This window comes from Elephantulus edwardii, unplaced genomic scaffold (assembly GCF_000299155.1).
Source record: "Elephantulus edwardii isolate Elephantulus edwardi_28Jun2011 unplaced genomic scaffold, EleEdw1.0 scaffold00378, whole genome shotgun sequence".
In the NCBI taxonomy this organism is placed as follows: domain Eukaryota; kingdom Metazoa; phylum Chordata; class Mammalia; order Macroscelidea; family Macroscelididae; genus Elephantulus; species Elephantulus edwardii.
Window position 1 is genome coordinate 1,389,160 of NW_006400128.1, and position 20,494 is coordinate 1,409,653.

Here is a 20,494-nt window from a genome sequence, read left to right on the forward strand (position 1 = left end):
TTGGAAAACCATTCCAGCATTTAATACCCCAATGGCACAAGGTTCAGCATCACAGCAAACCCAGGTTATTTCATACAGCACATTGACAAAGAGCTATGTACAAAGTGGAAGAGTGTTCCCCCAGATATCACACCACTAGTCTCATTTAGCAGTGGTTAAGTACCTCAAGTAAAATACAACTGAAAGTAAGCTTTGCACAAAAGAACTTTGTTCTACAACTAACATAATTTCTGTACATTTATAGAATTTAGAGAGTTTGTAGAGTTTCCTGAGGCATCTAGTTTAGGAAGTGGATACCGTTCCTGCTTCCCAGGATGAATCAATCTGGAAGCTCATCCAAATATTATACAAAATGGGTAACCATTATGGTATTTGACAAGACTATGGAAGAGTGTACAGCATCACAGCAACACTAAGTTGTTCAGTTCAGCAAACAGACAAAAGATTGCTGTGTTATTTAAAGAATATTCATTCAAAAATTACTAATCCCCTCAACTAAGGGGATTTTAAACCCACACGCTCGAGCAGACCTCCACCCTTGGCCAAAGGCTCAAGTAACATGCATCAAACATGACCCAAAAAAACCTTCCATTACATGACCTCCATCGAGAGTCAAATAAGGAATCAAATAAAGATGACACTATGGTAAATTACAAAGAGAACTGAGTTAACAATCATGAAAATTACTGGATTCTACCCTGAACCATGTTTGTCCCTACTGTTTAAATGGTATTGCAATCATTTTATCTTTCTTTACTTAAACTGGTTCTTTATCTCTTGATTGCCATTGACACTCCATTGCTGCCACACCATCAAGTTTTAAAAGGCTGTGAATCACATGGGAGGAGACTGTCTACCTTTTCCTGCAGAGAGAGCTGGTAGATTTTAAGTGCTCACCTTTCAGTTGGCAGCAAAACTTGAAGAAGTAGGCAAGAAATAAAGATTTTAAATGGAATTTATCTGCAATCAACCAATAGTATAATACATTGATGATTATAAATCCCAATCATGTGATTTCTGCTAATTCTTTAAACTTTTCTTACCACAATATTGCAGCTTTTTTAATGATAATTTTTTATTAGTTTGCATACAGTAATTTGTTGATATTGTGTTTCAGTTTTTATACATTTTATATATTGTTTTGGGTTTTTTGAGGCCCTTCCCTTCACCCAACAAACTATATATGACCCTGTAATTTGTCCCCCACCCCCCAGCCTCCCTACATTTTCTCCTTCCCTCTTTGGACATGTTACTAGCCATCCTTCTGATTTTATAATAATGGTCTTATATACAGTATTTGTTCTTATGTGCCTGAGTTAATTCACTCAGCATAATGCTATGTAGCCTCTTTTCTGTTACATTTTTCACAATCATTGTTCCCGAGTAGTATTCCATTGTGTGAATGTACCACAATTTCTCAATCCAGTCATTTGCTGATGGACTTTTGGGCTGTTTCCTTGTTTTTGCTGTTGTGAATAATTCTAATATGAACATCAGTATGTGTCTCAGTTCTGTCTTCCTTGGGGTATATTTCTAGCAGTGTAATATGGAATTTCTATGTTTAGCATTTTGAGGACACACCAAATTGCCTTCAGAGTGGTGGTACCATTGAGAGTTCCAATCTCTCCACATCATCTCCAACATGTATTGCTTGCTGTCCTACTAAACTGTGCCACTACTCCTGGGATAAGATGTTATCTCATTGTGGTTTTGATTTGCAGCTCTATTATTGCCAGTGATTTTGAACATTCCTTCATTGTGTCTGTTGGCCATCCAAATGTCTACCTCTGTGAAAGGTCTTTCCATACTTTTAAAAAAAATACTTTATTAAAATATTTATTTATTTTAATTGGTTTGCTTACAAAATTCATGTGTTCCACACCTTTTGCCCATTTTGTACTTGGGTTATCAATCTTTTTCTTGGCAATGACATCTCAAATGATCTCACAACAAAAACTTACAGAATACTACAGGGCATCCACAAGAAAAAAGACAAATATATTTTTAAGATGAAAAAGAAAAATAAACTTACAACAATGCCTATTTCCCTCCCTTATCTCTATTTCTTGTATGTACTAATTCCTGAATATATGAGACATCTATGTCAATATGAAGTTAATCGTACCCTCAAAACAATAACAAAATGTCCAATCCCTACTAAAAGTAAAATTCTTTACTCTTAATTGCATTGTTGTTTTTGCTGTTGTGTACCATAGAGTCTGAACCGACCCGTAGCTGACTTTTCAGAGGGTTTTCAAAGGCAGTTAATCACACAGGAGGACACTGACCATCTTTCTCCCATGGAGTAGCTGGTGGCCTCTAACCATGTGCCTTCAGGATTTCAGAGCATAACAGATGAACACATTTTAGATTTTAAAAAAGCCTCAAAAAGTTTTCTAGATACATGAATATATATACATTATCACTATTTTGCATATTAATTACAGAAATCTCACAAAGTTCTAATATATTCCTCAAAGACTAGTAAGACATAAAAAGGAAAATCATTCCCTTTTGAGCATTTTTATCATTCTGAAAATAGAATACTTACAGACAGAGTATGTAAAAGTTGTCCTGTGTTAGAATTCCATACTTTCAAAAGGAAATTGTTCACTGCAGTAATAACTGTGGTGTCACAGCGATCCCAAGCCACCATAGTTACCTTAAGTTTAGTAGTTTTGTCTTCTCCAGATGGCAAATTGCTTCTAAACAAGCAAACAAAAATTTAAATATTCACACTTGTACATTCTCATCAAATTGCAACTAAAATGAAAAATTAAAACAAAATCTATTTAAGAGGATACAACTATTTCTAAGAGCTCCCAACTATTCAGATGGGAAAAATTCTAAACTGTATTTTTAAGTACTCATGAAAGAAAATGAATGAATGAATGAATGAATGAATAAATAAATAAATATATAAATGAATGAATGAATGAATGTATATAGGCCAATAGAATAAGTTTAGTATGTTGTTACTGAGTGCCTTCAAGTTGAGCATAACTCATAGCAACCCAATGAACAAAAGGCTTGAAGCCCCTCTACAACTGTCAACATTTATCAAAGTTCATAGGGTTACAGGAGGCATGTTATTTAGGAAGTGGATGTCACTCCTGCTTCCAAACCTGTCATAGTATGTTATTGTTTTTATATGCCATTAAACTGCTTGCAATGTATAACAATCCTATGTATGGCAACTAGTTACTGTAACGTTTCGTATAGGGAGAAAAAAGTTTAGTATAGGGAGAAAAAAATTCAAAATCATAAAAATCTGAAGCTTAGTTTCTTTTTGTGTTATCGTTGTTGTGCACCATTGAGTCAGAAGTAGCCCATGGTTGACCCTCCAGTGAGTTTTCAGAGGCAGTAAATTGCTTGGGATGAAACTGCCCAATTTTCTCCCACAGAGGAGCTAGTAAATTCAAATTGCATACCTTTGTGTTCGCAGTGCAATTCCTTATCACTAACCTACTGGAGTTCCCCAAATAAGCATATAAATCCTTTAAAAAATGTTTTAAAACAGTTGAATAGGTATTATTAATTTTCCCCCTTCATATTTTCTAGTAATCAGTTTAACCTCTATTACACTTTACAATGCTTTTGTGTGTTTTTTTCTGGTTTCTTTTAGGGTTTTTTTGTTCTAATGTAATTATTTGATTAATAATGCCTAGTCTACTTTCTTAAATATTTTTTAAAGACTATCATGCCTTATTTAAAACATGCTGAGAAATTCAGTAACTTTTAATTTAATATGCTATTATCAATAGCAGGCTATCACTAGAGTTTTCTATAGTTAAATCAACGGGAAGATAGGTTCAGAGTCACATAAAGAAGCCCTAGTATACCAATCCTCACTCACTCATTGCCATCAATTCATAAGTGACTCATAGATGACTCCCCAGCACTTTTTCAGGGGGCTGCAAATTGCATGGGATGAGATACCTTTCTCCTGAAGAGTCACTTGCTGGATTCAAACTGTCAGGGAGAGTGCCACTTTTAAGTTAGCAGTACAACTCCTTATGAACTATATCACTAAAGCTTCCTTAAGAGACAATTTTTGATCTTTCAACAACAGGGAAGATAATGAAATATAATGCTGATTAAGTATATAAATAATGTTAAGAACGTTTACATTATGAAATAGAAACATATCCTTAATAAACCAAAGACACAGTTAAACATATGATGACATTTAAAAGGGACAATCTTCAAGGTAGAAAGTAGCATAAATAGATATAGGAAAGTAAAACAAAAGCCTATTGGTCATGATACAACAGAATGAATCAATAATGGTTCTGTCATCTAACCTATTAATTAACAACACAAAAAATTACTTAAGGTAGCAAATATAGACACAAACTGCTTCTGTAATAACCTCACTATTCTCAAAGATTCAAAGCAACACGGGGTGTTTGTAATTTAATATAAATTTAAAAATTTTAGTGCAATCTTATATGGTATCACTGAAATGTGTAACATCCAAACTTACCCAGTCACTTTAGTAGCCATATCTAGCACTATACTCTTCCATTCTTGTTGCTGATACTGCCAAATTCTTGCTGTTCCATCTCTACTTCCACTAACAAATCTTAAACTGAAGAGACAAAATGTAAGTAACACTGCTACTTTTTTATAATTATGAAAGAACTGTGACTTTTTTATAATTATGAAAGAACTGTGACTTTGTTATAATTATAAAAATTTATGTTCACTGTGTTAACTATTTAATGGATAAAAAGAAGTACTATAGCCATACAATGGAATACTATTCATCAATAAAAAGAAAAGAAATCATGTACTGATACATGCATTTTCTAATATTACTTTTACATTTGGTTCACATGATTAAAGAAAGACACACTTGAAAAGGTCAGCAAAAGAGAAGAAATCCCTCAGCAACACAGTGACTATATCAATGAGTTCAAGTATATCAGAGATGATAAGGATGTCACAAAAGAAGGCAAGGTTCAGATACATTATTCATAGGGTCAGTAAAAGCCAGAGTTGACTCGATGGCACCTAAAAATGAAGAACGCCTTGGACTTTTAGGAAAAGACTTCTCTGAGGATAAAAATCATTGGTTACTTGACTTAAAATTAAACCTCAAAAACAGGAGAAAAAAGAAAAATTAAAATATTTGAGCTTAAGTGCCACTGGCTAAAAATAAGATATCTATAGCACAGGGAGCTGCTTCTGAGAGAATGGTAACATAAGTCAAACACCTATTTACACATATTTGTACAACATAATTACCTGTCTCCATTATTACAGAACTGAACAGCAACAACTTTATCCTAAGGGAAAAAAAAAGGGTATATTTTTTGTTAGAATTAATTTCTTTATAAAATATTTTCTTTCTCAAAGTCATATGGAATAGGTTTGCTTAACTGGTGTAATTTTCTGCATAAAACCCCCTCTAATTTCTAAGTATAATTTTGAAATAAATGCAGAAACAATGAATTACATAAATAAGAATTTTTTTTCATAGGGTCGCTGTGAATCGCAGGTGACTCAAGGGCACATAACAACAACAGCAAACAACAGATAATTGCTTTAACAGAACACCAAATAAATATCTTGAGGCGAGGCCCTGTTGTTGTTGTTGTTATGTGCTCTCGGATCGCTTGTGACTCATAGCGACCCTATAAATAAGAATATTTTTTAAAACTTGGGGAAAATCAAATGATAGTCACGCTTGTTTCATAACCATTTGTCAAACCGAATAGGGATAGGTATTACTTTACTCTGTCTCCCATAATTAAACAGCACATGAACCTTAAACATAACTTAAAATAGCCAATTTAAATTTTTCATATTTTTCTTAATTAAAAAAAAACACACTCAAATCAAACCTTCCTGTTTCCACATGGTTCAGCTGTTTTGGCAAAGGAAATTAATTTGATAGTTTGTAGATATTATAGTTTAAGAAAATAGTGACGAAATGTCTTCTAAAATTTCTAACCAAAACTTTTATAAATACAATACATATGTTTTTGAGGTTGTGTACCATCTAGTCAGAACACTTATAGCTGACATTCTAGCAGATTTTTAGGGGCAATGAAATGCCTGTGAGGACTGACTATCTTTCTCCCCAGGAACAGCTGGTAAATTCAAACTGCATGCCTTTGAGTTAGTAAAACAGGTCCTTATAATATGTATAATGTGAAAATGAAGGTGTAAATGTGTATTTTCCGTTGCCCAGTTCTTGGATAAAAACATGTTTGCAAAGGTGGAAGACCAGGGAAAGAGAGATGGATTGACATAATGATTGTAACAATGGACTCAAGTGCAGCAGAGATGATGAGGGTGGCACAGGAACAAGGCAGGGGTTCCGACCCATCGTTCATGAGGTCATTACAATTCGCAGTCCACACTAACAACAACAAATTCCTTGATAATACAGCAAAATGTACCCCCAAATACTGTACACATTTTACAAACCATTAGATTATTACTGAACTCTTCAGTGACTAAAAACAGTCACTGATTATGAAAGGGAGTGTTTAGTTTTCTTCAAAGGATTCTTGTAAATAGAACATTTGATTCTTCTTCATCTCCTTTTCCTTCAATTATCTCTAATTATTCCTTCCTTTACTTTCAGTTCTCAAGGAACGTTACCAGTTTAAGGGGTAAATGCAAAGATGTTTCTTTTGCATAAACTAGAAAAACAGACTTCTACTGGCTAGTCTCAGAGTAAATGAAATAGTATTTCCTAGCTTTTTTCTCTTTTAAAATTTCAGAATTTAAGATATTCCAAGATTTTATTGTCTATGAAATATTAGCAGCAAGTTGATATTGTAACTTGGCTCAGTTCTCAAAAGGAGAATTCACAATTGTACTAACTTTTAGATGTGACTGTTTCCAAAAGCTCAAGGAGAAGTTTTTAACAGAAATTTTTTTCTCAATGAATTTTAAGAACATGATTGATTCTGTAATGCACAAAGCATTTTGTAGAGTAACTTTCTCAGTTAACTTTAACTTGGAAAAAGAGAATTTGGGCCACACTCCCAAACATTTTCCATCCCAGGTTTTATGCTCCCTGTTCCTGATACTGAGGTTTGCAGGGTACCAGAATCTAATCCCAGTCTCTTTGACCTTCAGAGACAGGTATCCATGCACCTCAGCTCTGAGGACAGGCCTGAGCCCCACTGACTTCACTGAGCCTAGGTCCCATGCTCCCTTCTATTCAAAGGCTAACAAAGGAGTGTGCAAGCATGCCCTCATACCCCAACCCAGAAAGTCAGTTCTGAGACCTTGAAATGCAGTTTAATCTTCAGGGAAAAAGAAATTATATCATCTCCCTTTGTCTCAACTATAACCAAAAAAAAGTTTGTTAACAGAACAGGGAACAGAGCTGCCCTGGGACAATCTGCTAGGAAGACTGCTGTTGGGAAACTGAATCAGGTGCAAGGCTAACAATTTGCAACAGTACCAACAGTATTATAAAGATAAGAAAATGACAGACAATTATAGAAACAAAACCAAAGCAATCTCACACATACCAAGAAAAACCTCCCACAATCACAAGGAGGCAGTAGTCAAGTGCAAACATGAAGAAAAAATAAACAAGCCTTTCCCTAAAAACACAGAGTAGATCATGGACCAAGTGAATACCTCAGTGACGGTAAGGAAGAAAAAATACACGGACATGGAGTTTCAAGAATGGGTAGTCAAGAAATTACAGAAAGTTGAAGAAAAGAATTAAAACCTTAAATAAGGAAGTAAAATAATTTTCTAAATCATCCTAAGACAGTATAATCAACGCATTATGAGAAACAAAGAAACACATGAAAATGCAATCTTGAATAATAAAGATGTACAAAAATGTACAACATATTTGATGGACCAAAGAACAGGATAGAAGAAATGAGATAGAGTGAGAGAGACTACAAGACCTTCAAAAAGAATCAGCTGGAAGTAAAAGCTGAGAAAAGATGGAAGAAAACTTATGAATAATATTGTTGTTGTTATGTGCCATCGAGTCATTTGTGACTCACAGCGACCCTATGTACAAGAGCCCTAACTGCCATTCTATCCTGTGCCAATCTCACTGTCTCAAACACATTAATTCCCACCACTCCACTCAAAGAATCGATCCATTTTATCGAGGGTCTTCCTCTCCTGCGCCGTCCCTCCACTCTCCCAAACATGATGTCCCTCTCCAAGGACCAGTCCCTCCTTGCAACATGCCCAAAGTATGTCAGACGAAGCTTCAGAATCCTTGACTCCAGGGAACATTCTGACTTCACCCTCTCCAGGACAAACCTGTTTGTTCTCCTGGCAGTCCATGGTACATTCAACACTCTTCTCCAGCACCACAACTCAAAGGCATCAATTCTTTCAATGATCCCTAGTCACTATCCAACTCTCTAATGCACAGCACGTAACTGCAAAGACTATAGCCTGGATCAGGCACACCTTAGTCTCCAGCCTGACATCGTTGCACATCAGTACTCTTGAGAGGTCCCTCACAGGTGACTTTCCCAATGCAATTCGTCTCCTGATTTCCTGGCTGCTGTTACCAAGAGTGATGACTGTGGAGCCAAGTAAACTAAAACTGTTAACTTTCTCAATCTCTTCACCATCCATACGAATAATGTAGGTAACATAAAATGAAACAATACACATATGATTGGAATTCCAAAACAGGAGGGAGGAAAAAAGCAGTGAGAAAATTATAGAAAAGGTACTAGAAGAAAGCTTTCCAGATATGAGAAAATATACATTAAATAAGCTCAATGGACCTCAAACAGATTAGACCCAAAAGTAAAAACAGCAAGACAAATTCTCCAAAATCAAAGACAAAATTGAATACCAAACGTAGCTAGAAAAAAAAAATACAAGTCATCCACAAAGGACACTCAATCAGATTAACCGATTGAGTAACCAATTAACAGAAACTATGCAAACAAGAGTGACATGGTGGACAGTGTTGGCTGGAGCTTCCCGACTAAATCAAGCCTGGAAGCATAAGCAGCATCCATTTCCGAAATGGCTTGCCTCCGGAAACTCTTTGTATGAACAGTGCTCAGGCCGTTCATTCATAGGGTCGCTATGAGTCGTCTACGACTCGACGGCATCAAACAACAACATGCAAACAAGAAGACAATGAGGTGGCATATACAAAAAGTTTAAAAAAATTATTTCCAACCAAGGGTCTTTTATCTAGAGAAACTGCCCATCAAAATATGTAGGAGAAAATCAGAATCATACTAACCTCAGAATTCTTAGCAGAAACTATGAAAAGAAGGAGACAATGAGGTGGCATATACAAAAAGTTAAAACAAAATAATTTCCAACCAAGGATCTTTTATCTAGAGAAACTGCCCATCAAAACATGAAGGAGAAAATCAGATCATTGTGGAAACAGGACCAAATCTACAAAAAATATTAAAAGAATTCCTTCACACAAAATCAAAGACAAGTGGATGAACCAAGATAACCAGCAACAACAAAGTAAGGAACTAGGTAAAAAGGCAATGATAAAGCCTGATCTGTCAATTATTACACTAAATGTGAACAGCTTAAAGAAATCAATTAAGAGGGAGGGAGGAAGGGAAGATTAGCAGGTTGGATAAAAAATAAAGCTCATCATTATGCTGCGTCCAAGAGACACATCTAAAAATGAGAAGATAGGCTGAAAAATCAGAGTGGGGGGAAAACACAATAGTCAGATGGCAACCATAAGAAAGTGGGATTGGCAATATTAATCTTTGATAAAATAGACTTCAGGGGGAAAATCAGCATAACAGACAATAAAAAGCATTAATGCTAAAGGCATATGAGAACAAGAAAACATAAATACAGTCAATACATAAAGCACAAAATGATAGGCCTGGAAAATACATGAAACAAACGAATACACTTAAAGAAAGAAATAGATTACACTACAATAAAAGTAGGAGTCGTTAATATGCCACTTGCCAAAGGCCACTCGAAAGATACTAAACAAAGATGCAGAAGAATTATACTATACAATTAGCCAACTCAACCAAGTAGACATATTAGAGTACTTCATGCAACAAAAACAGAACTTTGTCCTACTCAGAGCCAACCTCCTCCTCTCAGACATAAAAAATGAAATGAAAAAGTTTCTTGACAATGGAATACTATGCAGCACTGTAAACAATGAACTGGTAAAACACTACACAATGTGAATGAGTCTGGAAGACTTTATGCTAAGTGAAATATCTCAATCACAAAGGGACAATTACTGCACAAACCTATTATAATAAATAGGATTGAGGCAGGAAGGGTGGGAGAGCAGGAAAAGAATGGATAGATAATGAATAGTGCACTGGGTTGAGTAAAAGGAAGGATATTCTGAAAGAAATGGATGATTAGAAGCCATGTGTATGACAATTAATAGATATGGTATTAGTTTAAAAAGTGGCTTTTCTAGCCATTAAATTAGCCTTCTCTGGTCTCTAGCTACCTTAACTGCAGACACACAGTCTTACAAATCATCAACAGCTGTGGGACTAAGATAGGAGAGAGAGAATGCTCCCCACACTGAACAGCAAGACTTGAAGGAGATTGGAGCAAGACTGTGATGAGAGCGAGACCAGAGAGAGAAATCCAGGTGAAGAGTGAGACAATAGATCCTGGTGAAAGTGGTGAAGAGACTGTGGCACTGCTGTGAATAAACTGTGGCAAAGTGCAACCAGGGGAGTCCTGAGAAAAAGGCCTCAGTTACAGATTTTGCTGTTCTTAATGGATGAACAAAGGAGAAGTTGACTGCAGAACTGAAACTGGAGCCTAGACTAATTGACAATTATGCCTTGGTACTACTGTATGAAAACTTGGACTTATACTGGGTGATATTCTTTGCCTCCCGTACTCTCCAACTTACTTCCCTAATAAACTCCAATCTTGTACCACAGCCTGTGAATCAACAATGAGTAAATGGACTGCTCTCTGCTGGTATGACTCTAGAAGCACCATGGGGCTGTGCTATGGGCTCTTTATCTGATTACTGCTCTGGGGTGGTGAGGGGTTGTGCTATTCTCACTCTCTCTGGTCCTTTAAGGAGATGTTCATGGCACACTGAAGGCAATAGTCTTACAAAGGGAATTGAGGGGGAGGGAGTGAAGTGTGCATGAATGAACAAATAATAAAAGTTAAATAAATGGTTCCTCAAAATGAATGAAAATACAACATTTCAAAACCTTTAGGATACAGCAAAGGCAGTACGTAGGGTTTCATTCATAGAAATAAGTAAACACAAAAAGAAGAGATGTTATAATTTCCCCATGTGATAGGTTTTCTTTTCTTTGTTGAATATTAGTTGACAATAGATAACTGAGTCCATTTCTCGGTTCTCAATTCTGTTTCATTGGTCTATGTGTTTCTCATTGTACCAGTATCATGCTGTTTTGGTTACTACTGCTGAATAGTAGGTTTTGAAGTCAGGGAGTGCTATGCCTTCCACTTTGTTTTTGTTTCTCAGTGGTGTTTTGCTTATTTGGGGGTCTCTTGCCTTTCCCTTTTGATCTTGAAAATAAATTTGGTATCGATATTGGGACTGTGTTGCATATGTAGACTGCTTTTGCTAGGATTATCATTTTGACAATATTTAGTCTTCCTATACAGGGAGGCTTCATGAACAGGGCACATTTTTACATTTCTTCAGGTCTTTTATTGTGTCTTGCAGAAATGGTCTGTAGTTTTCTTTGTACAGGTCTTTTGTATCTCTAATTAGGTTCACTCCTAAGTACCTCAATTTGTGGTTGGTTATTGTAAGTGTTATTGCTTTCTTGATTTCCTTTTCTGAGTTCTCTTTGCTAGAAGAAACCCACTCATTTTTGGATATTTATCTTATATCCAGCCACTCTACTAAATTGGCCTACTAATTCTAACAGGTTTTTTGGTTGAGTCTTTGGGGTTTTCTGTGTACACTGAATCATCTGTATATAATGACAGTTCAACAAATGATGCTGGCAAAACTGGACTGCTACCTGCACAAAGCTGAAACAGGATCCACACAATACACAAAAATCAACTCAAGGTGTATCAGAGACCTGGAAGTAAAGCCTAAAACCATAACGTTCATAAGAGACAAAATGGGAACAAGTTTAGAAGGCCTAGTCTATGGTATAAAGAGACTGTCAAATATAGCTAGAAATGCACAATCTGAAGAGGATAAAATAGATGAATGGGACCTTCTAAAGATTTAATCCCTGTGCACATCAAAAACTTTTTCCAACCGGGTGAAAAGGAAACCAACCGACTGAGAATAAACATTTGACAATACAATCTCAGACAAGAGTCTCATAACACAAGTTTACAGAATACTCCTAGGCGTCCACAAGAAAAAGACTGATTATCCAATTACAAAATGGGCAAAAGACAAGGGAAGCATTTTCATGCAGGAATATATTCAAATGGACCAGAAACACAGGAAGAAATGCTCAAAATCACTGGCATTAAGAGAGATGCAAATCAAAACCACAATGATATACTATTTCACTCCAGTATCAGTGAATAGGGCAGTTTAACAGGGCAGCAAGCAATAAATGTTATAGAGAATGTGGCAAGATAAGAACTCTTATACATAGTTGGTGGGATTGTAAAATGGTACAACTGCAAGGCAGTTTGGCACTTCCTCAAAAAGCTGAAAATCCACTGCTTGGCATATACCCCAAGAAAATGAGAACTGATGCACAAATGGACACTTGTACACCAATGTCCATAGCAGCATTATTCACCATTGCAAGAACATGGAAACAGCTCAGATTGAGAAATTATGGTATATTCACACAATGGAATACTAATGCAGCACACAGGGGCAATGATTTTGTAAACTCCCTGACTTGGGAGGGACTGGAGAGCATTATGCTGAGTGAACTAAGTCAGTCCCATAAGGACAAACACTATTAAAACCATTATTATTAAGTGAGCATGAGTATGGTGGAATCAGGGTGAGGATGGGTGGTGGTGGGTGGTGTGGAGATGCAGGTTAATCATAAGGTTGCAGAAGGAAAGCATTCTGAAGCAGAGTGGGGGTGGTCAAGGAAAGGGGGAAGATCCATTGTGAAAAATAATGTATTCCACCTTTGTAAATAAAATAGTGTGTGTGTATGTATGTATATATATGTAAAACTAATTAGTTAATCCAACATCTCCAACAAATAAAAAAAGAATAACAAACTTTAGAAGAAAGAAATTACAAAGATGAGGGGAGAAATAAATGGAATACAAAAGAAAAAAACAAAAAAAACAATTGAAATTAAAAGACTAACAATTGGTTCTTTGAAAAAAATCAATAGAACAGACAAACTATTGGAAAATTTAACAGAAGACACAAATAACTAATAATGTAAGGCAATTTCACTACAGAATAATCGAAACTAAAATGTTAATAACAGAATATTAAGCTATACTTCCATAAATTTGAAAATCTAGAGAAATAGGGCAAATTCCTAGAAAGCCACATCCTACTCAAATTGACACAGACAGAAGAACACTTTAAAAACCCACCATAAAAGAAGAAATTGAGCATGATGACAAAATAAACAAACCCAAACAAAACACAACCCTCCAATTTTTGTTTTAAAATCTCTGATCAGATGGTTTCACTGGTGAGCTCCATCAAACATTTAGAGATGAACTGTCACGAATTTTACTTAAGTTATTTCAAAATATAAAAAAGAAACAACTCCCAGAATCATTCTATGATGCACATATAATCTTACACAAAAACTAGACAAAAACATCAATAATAAGAAAACTATAGACCGTTATTTCTCATTAACAGAGACACAAAAACCCTAGCCAATAGAATTCATATTTTTTTTAAATCATGATCAAGTGATAGTCATAATATGCATGCAAAAAAATTTTTTTAAAAACCCAGAAAACAAAGAAACAAAAACACCAACACTATCTATACTAAAAAAACAGATTAAGTAGTTACGAAAAAAAAGCCTATATAAGACACAAAAAAAACCTATATAAGGAAAACTAAAATACTACGATCAAGAAACAAGATAATTCATTACATGAAAAGATATCTTCTGTCATGGACAGGGAGACTTAATATAGAGAAAATGACAATCTTTCGAAAAGTTATCAAGAAGTTCAATACAATTCCAATACAGACACAAAACTCATTCTTCAGGAACACAGAAGCAGCAATTTTTTTCATTTGGAAAGGAAAGAGACCCTGAATAACAAAGCTCTTCTGAAAAAGAAAAATGAACAGGCTAATGCCTGATTTTAAAACCACAGTAATCAAAACACCATGATACTGGTATGATGACAGGCAACAGATCAACGGAATAGAATGGAGAACCCAGAAATAAACATGTGGTCAACTGGTATTTGAAAAAAGAATAAAACCTATTATTTGGGGAAATGGCAGTTTAACAAATGGTACAGGCAAAACTAGACATCTAAATGCAGAAAACAGAAATGGGATCAATATCGAACTCCCTACACAAAAACCAACTCAAAGTGGATCAGAGACCTAGGGGTAAAACCAAAACCCATAAAGCTCATCAGAAAAAAAAATAGGAACAAATTTAAAAACCCTAGTCTATGATGAATAGGCTTGTACATACAATCAGAAGAGAATAAAGTAGACAAATAGGATTTTCTATAAATCAAATTCCCATGTACATCAATAAAGTGAAAAGGAAGCCCACAGGATGAGGAAAAAAAATATTTGACAAACATTTCAGACAAGGGACTCAACTAAAATTTACAGAATCTTATGCAAAGGCATTTGACTGTGTAGATCATAACAAACTGTGGCTGACTCTGAGAAGAATGGGAATCCCAGAACACTTGATCGTTCTAATGCGAAACTTATATTGGACCAGGAGGCAGTCGTCAGAACAGAGCAAGGGAACACTGCATGGTTCAAAATTGGGAAGGGCATACGCCAGGGATGCATCCTATCTCCATACCTTTTCAACCTATATGCAGAACAGATTATCCGGGAGGCTGGGCTCTATGAGGAGAAATGTGGGGTCAAGATTGGTGGACGATTTATCAACAATCTGCGTTATGCAGATGGCACAACCCTGCTTGCTGAAACTGAGGAGGACCTGGAGCGCCTGCTGCAGAGTGTCAAGGACTGCAGCCTACAATATGTCAAGAAGACAAAGATTCTCACCACTGGACCAATTGGCAGCATCAGGATGGATGATGAAGAGATTGAGATTGTACACAGCTTTAATTTGCTTGGCTCCATAGTCAACAGTCTTGGCACCAGCAGCCAGGAAATTAAAAGGCGCATTACCATGGGAAAGTCTGCTGTTAGGGACCTCTCCAAAGTACTGAAGAGCAATGGTGTCTCTCTGGAGACTAAGGTACGTCTGATACAGGCCATGGTCTTCGCAATCACCTGTTATGCATCAGAGAGTTGGACAATGACCAAGGAGGATAGAAGGAGAATTGATGCCTTTGAGCTGTGGTGCTGGAGAAGAGTACTGAGAATACCATGGACTGCTAGGAAAACAAACAGATTTGTCCTGGAGAGGGTTAAACCGGGTGGCTCCTTGGAGGCAAGGATTCTGAGGCTCCGTCTAACATACTTTGGACATGTTGTGAGGAGAGACCGGTCCTTACAGAGGGACATCATGCTTGGGAGGGTGGAGGGACGGCGCAGGAGAGGAAGGCCCTCTATGAGGTGGATTGATTCAGTGATTGGGATAATTGGGAATGGAGTGTCAGAGACAGTGCGATTGGCACAGGACAGAGCGGAGTTTAGGGCTGTTGTACATAGGGTCGCTATGAGTTGCAGGCGACTCGATGGCACATAACAACAACAACATAGTGCCTCCTTTAGATTTGGAAGCAGGAGTGGCAACCACTTCCTAAACAACTTGCCTCCAGATACTCTATTAACTTTGATATATTTCGATAGTTGTAGAGGGAATTCGGGCCTTTTGGTCATAGGGTTGCTCTAAGTCATGCTCCACTTGGAGGCAATCAAAAACATACTGCCTCCTTTAGATTGAAAAACTCTGGTGAAAGAATGCATGACACACTCTTCGTTTCTTGGTTTTAAATTGAAAATGTTCCCTTGCCCTGTTTGGACAACAACTTCTTTGGTCTATGTATAGGTTTCAGATGAGAACAATAAAGTGGTTTGGGATTCTCATTCAAATGCCTCTATATAGTCAATAAAATACAAGTAGACATCCTTCTGGTGCTCTCTATTTTCAGGCAAGATCAATCTGACAACAGCAATGATGCCCTAGGCCTACAGCCTGTATATCTTACAGTTCTGTTCTAGCTGTTTGGGGATAATCTTCAGCAAGATTTTGCTGGTATGTCAAATTAATGATATTGTTTGATAATTTGCACATTTTATTGAATCACCTTTTTTGGGAATGGGAGAAAATATGGATCTCTTCCAGTTAGTTGACCAGGTAGTTGTCCTCCAGATTTCCTTGCACAACCTGGTAAGCACATCCAAGACTGCATGAGTTTATTAAAATATGCCATCAATTCCTTCTTTATTTGCCTTATTTTTTGCCAATGTCTTCAGAGCAGCTTGAACTTCTTCATTACCTTTGGTTTTTTTATCATATGTTACCTTCCTGAAATGGTTCCATGTCAGTCAATTATTTTTGGTACAATGGCTCTCTGTACTCCTTGATCTTCTTTTGATGATTCCTGAACGTTCAAGATTTTACATCTTTCAGCATTGGAACTCAAGGCTTGAATTTATTCTTTAGTTCTCTCAGCTTGAGAAATGCCAGTAAGATCTTCCCTCTGGATAGTCTAACTCCAGCTCTTTGAATATTTCATTATAATACTTTGCTTTGTCTTCACAAAGTGCCCTCTGAAATGTTTGTCATCTCTTCCCTTTGTTCTCAATGTTTTAGTGCAATTTTAAGACTCTCTTCTGGCATATTAGTCTTTTCTTCCTCTACTGTTTTTGTAATAACTTTATGCTTTATTATATCCATGATGTTATTCCACAGCTAATCTGGTTTTTGGTCAGTGGTGTTCAATGCCTCAAACTTGTTCATGAGATGATTTTTAAATCCAAGCAGGACAGACTCAAGGTTTTTTGAGTATTTTCATTTAATTTGGGTTCTAGCATTTGTTTTAACTGTCGTTTGCTGGTAAGGCAGTCCTCAGTTCACAGCAATAGTCACACACACACAAAAAGGAAAAGGGATGAAAAATCAATTATCTAACTCAACATTTTCATCAAATAGAAAAAGAATAATAATATAATCCTGCAGTCTGCAGAAGAAAAGAAATTATAAGGACAAGAGCTGAAATCAATGAGATAGAAAACAGAAAACAAATTGAAACCATCAATAAGCTGGTTTTTCAAAAGAGTCAATATAATTGGTAAAACAATGGAAAACTTAACAAAAGGGGAGGAAAAGATACAGATAAATTATTAAGAAATGATAAAGATGACATCACAGTAGAACCATATGAAATTAAATCGGTAAGATCAGAATACTCTGAAAAGCTATACTCTGATAAACTTAAAAACCTAGAGAAAATGGAAAAATTACTTGAAATTCATGCCGTACCCAGACTGACAAAGACCAATATAGAACACTTGAATAGACCCATCACAAAAGAAGAAATTGAAAAGGTCATAAAAAGACTTCCTCAAAAGAATTCTACCAAACATTCAGAGAGGAACATTCCCAGAGTCATTCTATGAATGATGTGGAGGGGTGGGGGACGGACGGACAGGCAAGGAAAAAAACTATCAATATCTCTCATGAATAAAGAGGTAAAAATCCTTAACAAAAGCCTGGCCAGTAGAATACAAAATCACATAAAGAAAATAATTAATCATGACCAGGTGGGATTCATAGCAGATACGCAGAGATGGTTTAACACAAGAAAAACAATCAACGTTAATTCACCATATTAAAAAAGCAAATAACAAGAACCATATCATCTTAGCAATTGATGGAGAAAAGGCATTTGACAAAATCCAACACCACTTCCTGTTAAAGACACTCAGCAAAACTGGAATACAGGGGAATTTCCTCAACATAGTGACAGTATATATGCAAAACCAAGAGCCAATATCATTCTCAATGGAAAAAGACTAAAACCACTTTCCTTGTGTACAGGAACCAGGTAAGGATGCCCACTGTCACCACTTCTATTCAATATTGTATTGGAAGTGCTTGCTAGGGCATTACGTTAAGAGAAGGAAATAAAAAGCAAAGAGATGGTTAAATTATCACTGTATGCAAATGATATGATAGTGTATGCAGAAAACCCCAAGGACTCAACATAATAATTATTAGAGCTAGTAGACCACTTTAGTAGAGTGGCAGAATATGAGATCAATATCCAAAAATCAGTGGGATTCCTCTACAGTAACAAAGAAAACTTCAGAGAAGGAAACCAAGAAAGCAATAGGATTTACAATAGCCAACCACAAAAACTGAGGTACTTGGGAGTGAACCAAACTAGAGATACAAAAGACCTATACAAAGAAAATTACAGAACATTTCTGTAAGACCCAATAAAAGACCTAAAGAAATGGAAAAATGTACCCTGTTCATATGCCCTCCCTGGATCGGAAGACTTAATGTTGTCAAAATGATAATCCTAACACAATCCCAATATAGATACCAAATTCCTTTTTCAAGGAAATCAAAAGGAAATTTTTCAAATTCATTTGGAGAGGAAAGAAACCCTAAATAAGCAAAGCACTTCTGAAAATAAAAAATGAAATGGGAGTCATAGCACTCCCTGACCTCAAAACTTACTAGTGGTAGTACCAAAGCGGCACATTACTAGTATAATGACGGGCACACTAATGGCATAGAGTTGAGACTCCAGAAATGGACCTAGCTATCTACTGTCAACTGATATTCGACAAAGAAATAAATCCTATCAAATGAGGAAATGACAACTTCTTTAACAAATGGTGCTGGCAAAAATGAGTTGCTACCTGCAGAAAATGGAAAAAGGATATACATCTCACCATACAAAAAAAATACAATCAATGTGGCTCAAAAACCTAGAAGTCAAACCAAAAACCATAAAGCTCATCAGAGACAAACTGGGATCAAGCTTAGATAGCCTAGGCTATGGAATAAAAGACTGCCAAAACAGCTGGAAATGTACAGAATAAATGTACAGAAATCTGGACAGAATAAAATTTCTAAAGATTAAAGCCCTGAGCATATCAAAAATATTTTCCAATAGAGTGAAAAGAAAACCTACTGACTGGGAAAAACATTTAGCAATACCATTTCTGACAAGGGTCTGATATCATAAGTTCACAGAATCTTATAGGGCCCTCCACAAGAAAAAGACTGATAACACAATTACAAAATAGACAAAAGACATAGAAAGAATGTTCACAGAGGAAGATATATGGATAGTCAACAGACACATGAAGAAATGCTCAAAATCACTGGTAATAACAGAGCTGCAAATCAAAATCACAATGAGATACCATCTAAGTCTACTAGTAGTGGCAATGTTTAACAGGACAGCAAGTAATAAATGTTGGAAAGAATGTGGCAAGATAGGAACACATACCTTGTCGGGGGGATTGTAAAATTGTACAACCACTCTGTAAAGTAATTTGGTATTTCCTCAAAAAGCTAAAATTAGAAATTCCATGACTCAGCTATTCCACTGCTTAGAATATATCCCGAGAGTATAAGAACTGAGGCACAAATGGAGACTTGTACACCAATGTTCATAGCAGCATTATTCACCATCACAAGAGCATGGAAACAAGCCAAATGTCCAACCATAATCAAATGGATTGAGAAATTATAGTACATTCACATGATGATATACTATGCAACATGCAAGAGCAATGATTTTGTAAATTACTCTCTAACTTGGGAGGGACTGGAAAGCATTATGCTAAGGAAACTAACTATGTTGCATAACGGCAATTATTATATAAGATCATTATTGTAGAATGAGTATAAGGATGGGGGGGCAAACAATGTATACAAACTTTGTAAATAAACTTATAAATGAAATATTTTCTTTTAAAAAAAGAGCAGTTCTGGTAGCATTTAAAAAAACCCTACATTATGCAGAACACACAACCCTGCTCACCCAAAACTGAGGAAGAGTTGAAGCAACTGCTGCAGAGGATCAAGAATTATAGCCTTTAAAATGAATTGCACTTCAACATCAAGAAAACAAAAATCTGCATAAACCAGGTCAATAGAAAGCATCATCATAAATGAAGAAAGGACTGAAACTGTTAACAATTTCATCTTGCTTGGATCCACTCGTAACACCCATGGCACCAACTGTCAGGAAATCAAAAGACAATTTGCAATGGGAAATTTTACTGTCAAAGACTGAGTGTTAAAAGAGCAAGGATGCCAGTCTAAAGGCTAAGGTGCACCTAATCCAAGCTATGGTCTTTTCAATTGCTTGTTATGCATCTGAAAGGTTGACAATGACTAAAGATGACAAAACAAGAATTGATGTCTTAGGGTTATAGTGATGGGAAAAAAGTACTGACTATTTCATAGACTGCCCCCCAAAGTAACAGGTCTTCCCTGGAGAAAGT

General features: G+C 36.1%; 1 protein-coding gene across 1 annotated transcript in view; it reads right to left on the reverse strand.

Annotated features, from left to right (window-relative positions):
• BRWD3 (bromodomain and WD repeat domain containing 3) overlaps positions 1-20,494 on the reverse strand; it is a 363,038-nt gene that overhangs the window by 219,574 nt on the left and 122,970 nt on the right. The window contains exons 12-14 of the mRNA XM_006902191.1: positions 5,251-5,291; positions 4,487-4,591; positions 2,552-2,705 (exon numbers count right to left, since the gene is read on the reverse strand). Coding sequence (XP_006902253.1) covers positions 2,552-2,705; positions 4,487-4,591; positions 5,251-5,291 — 300 coding nt within the window. The remainder of the gene's footprint in view (positions 1-2,551; positions 2,706-4,486; positions 4,592-5,250; positions 5,292-20,494) is intronic.